The sequence below is a fragment of the Brachionichthys hirsutus genome, unplaced genomic scaffold, assembly GCF_040956055.1.
Source record: "Brachionichthys hirsutus isolate HB-005 unplaced genomic scaffold, CSIRO-AGI_Bhir_v1 contig_1016, whole genome shotgun sequence".
Taxonomy (NCBI): domain Eukaryota; kingdom Metazoa; phylum Chordata; class Actinopteri; order Lophiiformes; family Brachionichthyidae; genus Brachionichthys; species Brachionichthys hirsutus.
In genome coordinates, this window is record NW_027181226.1 from 1 (window position 1) to 3,547 (window position 3,547).

General features: G+C 48.7%; 1 protein-coding gene across 1 annotated transcript; it reads right to left on the reverse strand.

Annotated features, from left to right (window-relative positions):
* Window positions 1-8: 8 nt before the first annotated feature.
* Window positions 9-3,336, reverse strand: LOC137917396 (dystrophia myotonica WD repeat-containing protein-like; the record flags this gene model as incomplete). Its single annotated transcript, XM_068760159.1, has 3 exons — window positions 2,938-3,336; window positions 694-876; window positions 9-158 (listed from the first exon to the last, which is right to left on the reverse strand). Coding segments are annotated over exons 1-3 (732 nt in total), but the record flags the coding sequence as incomplete, so codon positions are not given.
* Between the last annotated feature and the right edge of the window lie 211 nt (window positions 3,337-3,547).

Sequence of the window (3,547 nt, forward strand, 5' to 3'; positions counted from 1 at the left end):
TCGCCCTGCCGCAGGAGAGAGTACTGGGGGGCCGTGGTGCCACACGGATGGGCCACGTTGTAGAGATAGAGGTGGCCACTGGCGTGGGAGGCCAGGAACAGGTTCTCCGACTTGGGAAGCCATTTCAGACACGTCACCTTGGATTTGTCTATCAACCTCTGGAAGGAAGTAGTCGGAGGAAAGATGAAGACAAAGAGAGATTGAGAAAATTAGAAGGAAGAATAGAAATAAAGATATTAAAGAGGAACATTTCAGATTTTATGTGCACACTATGTCTAGTCACCTCATTGTGAATAAAATGTGCGATCTAAAGCAACTAAGTAAAGGGCATGAATGAAGGAAGTTGTGAAAAAGAGCAGCAGCAGAGACAGCCTGAAACCGAAAGAACACAACAGAGGAAACAGAGTCCGGCGGCAGTGCTCATACAACCTCCACTTTCCTAAATTCAACTGTTAATGCCATTAAAGAAAGTCCCATTTAACAGAGTGCGTAGTGGAGGAGAGGAGAGGAAGCAAAGGACCGTGAAGCATGCCAGAGGAAGACAGCAGCCGATGCGTCACAGGACAAAACAAAAAACAAATCAATGTAAGGAGGACAAATGACTTCTGATCACAGCAGATCACCGTTGGATGAAACCGTCAACACCCAGCCCAAAACAGAGCACGACGAAGACAAACCAGACACATGGGTTACCTCCTCATTAAAGAGTTTACTGGCTTCCTTCTTGATGGGGTCCAGATACTGGACCTGCCCAGCTGAGAAGCCCACGATGAGCGCCACGCTCTCTGCTGTGGCCGAGTACTGATTGAAGTCGTGGCACGTCGGCTGAGTCCCTTTGTAGATTCTCTTGTCTATCGGCTTACTGAGGTCTACAGCCTGAAGACAGATTGGAGAAAGAGGACCATGAAGTGCAAGCAAAGCAACCCGAGGAAGAGGGGGGGGGGGGGGGGGGGGGGCACCTACATTGACAGAGACTGTTTAATGGGTGCAGCTTTTGCAATTCTGGGCTAATTTGAAAGTGAAATTCCACACTAAAGGAATGATCCTAAAATGTCGTCTGAGAATACATTTTTATTCATTATATGTTGATGTATTTTTAGTATTCTGACGAATAGCAAAAGTCACAGACATTTCCATGATAGCACTATCAAAGTCTGAAGGAAACACATTCCTCATCTTGGAAAAGCTCATCAGAGTTAGGTCTCAGAATAAAGGAGCGTGTTCTTGAGCTGCTTTCTACGTCGACCTTCTGCGATCATTGAGGAGGAAATCCATCAAACAGGATTCAGACTCCGACAGAAAGCAACAAGGCTGCAGGAGTATTTCCAGACGTTGCTGTTGGTCGAGCAGCTGCGATCCCACTGACGGGTCGTGTCTGAGGGCTTTCTGAGGATGACCACTGTTCTGTTGAACATTTTATGATATACATGTATAAAGGGAAGTAGAGGATTAAAACTGACTGATGCAGGTATCAGAGTACGAACCCGGAGGGGGAGAACCCGCCTTCATATCCATTCTGATTATAGGAACAAGCCCATTTACAGGTTCTGCATCCAGGTGTAAACACAAACACCAGGTCAGTCCTTTCTAGATAATGTACGTGGATGCAGATTTTAATGTAATGCCAGGAGTAAATGACTAAATGGGAAAGACAATTATGTTATTTTTATATTAATCACCGCACTGGCAGCAATGATGGCTCCTTTTGAGGTTCCACGATTTAAGAAATTATAAAATCCCAAAGGATATTGCAGTAGTAAAGTTACCCTGCGCCGAATACACCCACAGACAAAGCAATACGTAATCAATGATATTTATTTGCGTTGCAATATACTGGATGTTGTACATTTTCACATCAATGATTTGCAGCAGCCCGTGAGTCCACGGCGGCGGCACAAGCCAATTTAAATAAGCCATGAAGACAAACCAAATGAGCAGCGCTAACAAGCGTAAACCCAACATGACCCAGAAAAGTGTGACTGGTGACGTGCAGTGAAGGGGAAGGCTCGCCATTTTAAAAATATTAAAATATATATTCCATCAATGATGGGTGAAAAACTCTTTTTTCTTGGCTCATTATCATTTATTAATGAGAAGCAAGTGGTGCAGCCAGCAGGAAGTATTTTATAAATCCCTGGTGCATGTCAGCAATACTAAGAACAATGACGATAACACTGCTTCCCTGGAGTCTAGTAGAACAAACCAATATGCAGCTACTCTGCTGCAGCGTCTGTACAGTTTAAGGAGTTACACGCGGTGGAGTAAAAAAAAAAAAACACGTGACGGTTTGCCTCCATTTAGTTGATTGATTAAACAGCAAAAAAGTCGAAGTCTGATCACAGTGCTTACGTGAATGTTTCCTTTACTCCAATAAGGGACAACAACAACAAACGGAGGGGGGGGGGTAAACAAAAGAACAAATAAACAAGACTTCTCTTCAACGCGAGCAAAGCGCACCAGAGGAGAAACCACGCGGTGCTCCTGAATTTAAAAGACACCGAACATCTGTCACAAGTCCCGTCGGTTTCCGGTCGGACTGACCGCTGACGGTGCGCATCGGTCTAAAAGTGATGCACATCTCGTCCTTCATTCATCCGAAATCATCGCATTAAAAACCTGAAATAAAGGCGAGCGTGCCCTTGTTCTGTGCAGCACGACCAGCAAAGCAGGCTCCGGAGCTAACGGTATCAAATTAACAGCGCGGCTAGCATGCTAAGCTAAGGCTGGCCATTCAGAGCGTCAATCCGCCCAGCAGTTCGGGCTAGCATGCTAAGCTAAGGCTGGCCATTCAGAGCATCAATCTGCCCAGCAGTTCGGGCTAGCATGCTAAGCTAAGGCTGGCCATTCAGAGTGTCGATCTGCCCAGCATCGGGCTAGCATGCTAAGCTAAGGCTGGCCGTTCAGAGCGTCGATCTGCCCAGCATCGGGCTAGCTCACCTTCTTGATGTTGGTATACGTGTAAAAATACAGCTCCCTGCCGATGTTGAAGCAGACCCGCTCCGACTCCTCGCCCGGGTCCTCCGGCTGGAGCTTGACCATGGAGACCCGGACAGGTGGCAGGAAGCCCGCCGGAGACGAGTTGGCTGCTGCATTGGAAGAAGACGACGCGGCGGCGGCGGCTGCAGCCCCGGGCCCTTGCAGCAGCCCGACCCCTCCGCCGGGTATCGGACCGGGTCCAGCCCCCGGGCCCAGCGTGGCTCCGGCGGACGGACCCCGCGGCAGCCCGCCCCGCTGCTGCGAGTCTGAGAGGGTGAGCAGCTTGTAGAAGCCCTCTCGAGTCCGGAACTGGGATTTAATCTCATTGATATCCTTCAGAGTGCCGCCATCTCCGGCCATTTTTAGTACAAACAAGCCGCACAGGAAACTGAGCTTTTGACCTGGAAATAATAAAACAAGTCAAAAAGTACTAGAAGAGAAACGGGCGAGTGGAAGGCGAGCAGCAGCAGCCGAGCTCAGCGAGGCCGACCAGCACGCCCAGTCTCCGGCAGGTCATTTTACACCAGCAGCGGCCGCAACCTGTCCGATGATCCGCGGGAGGAAGCCTCTG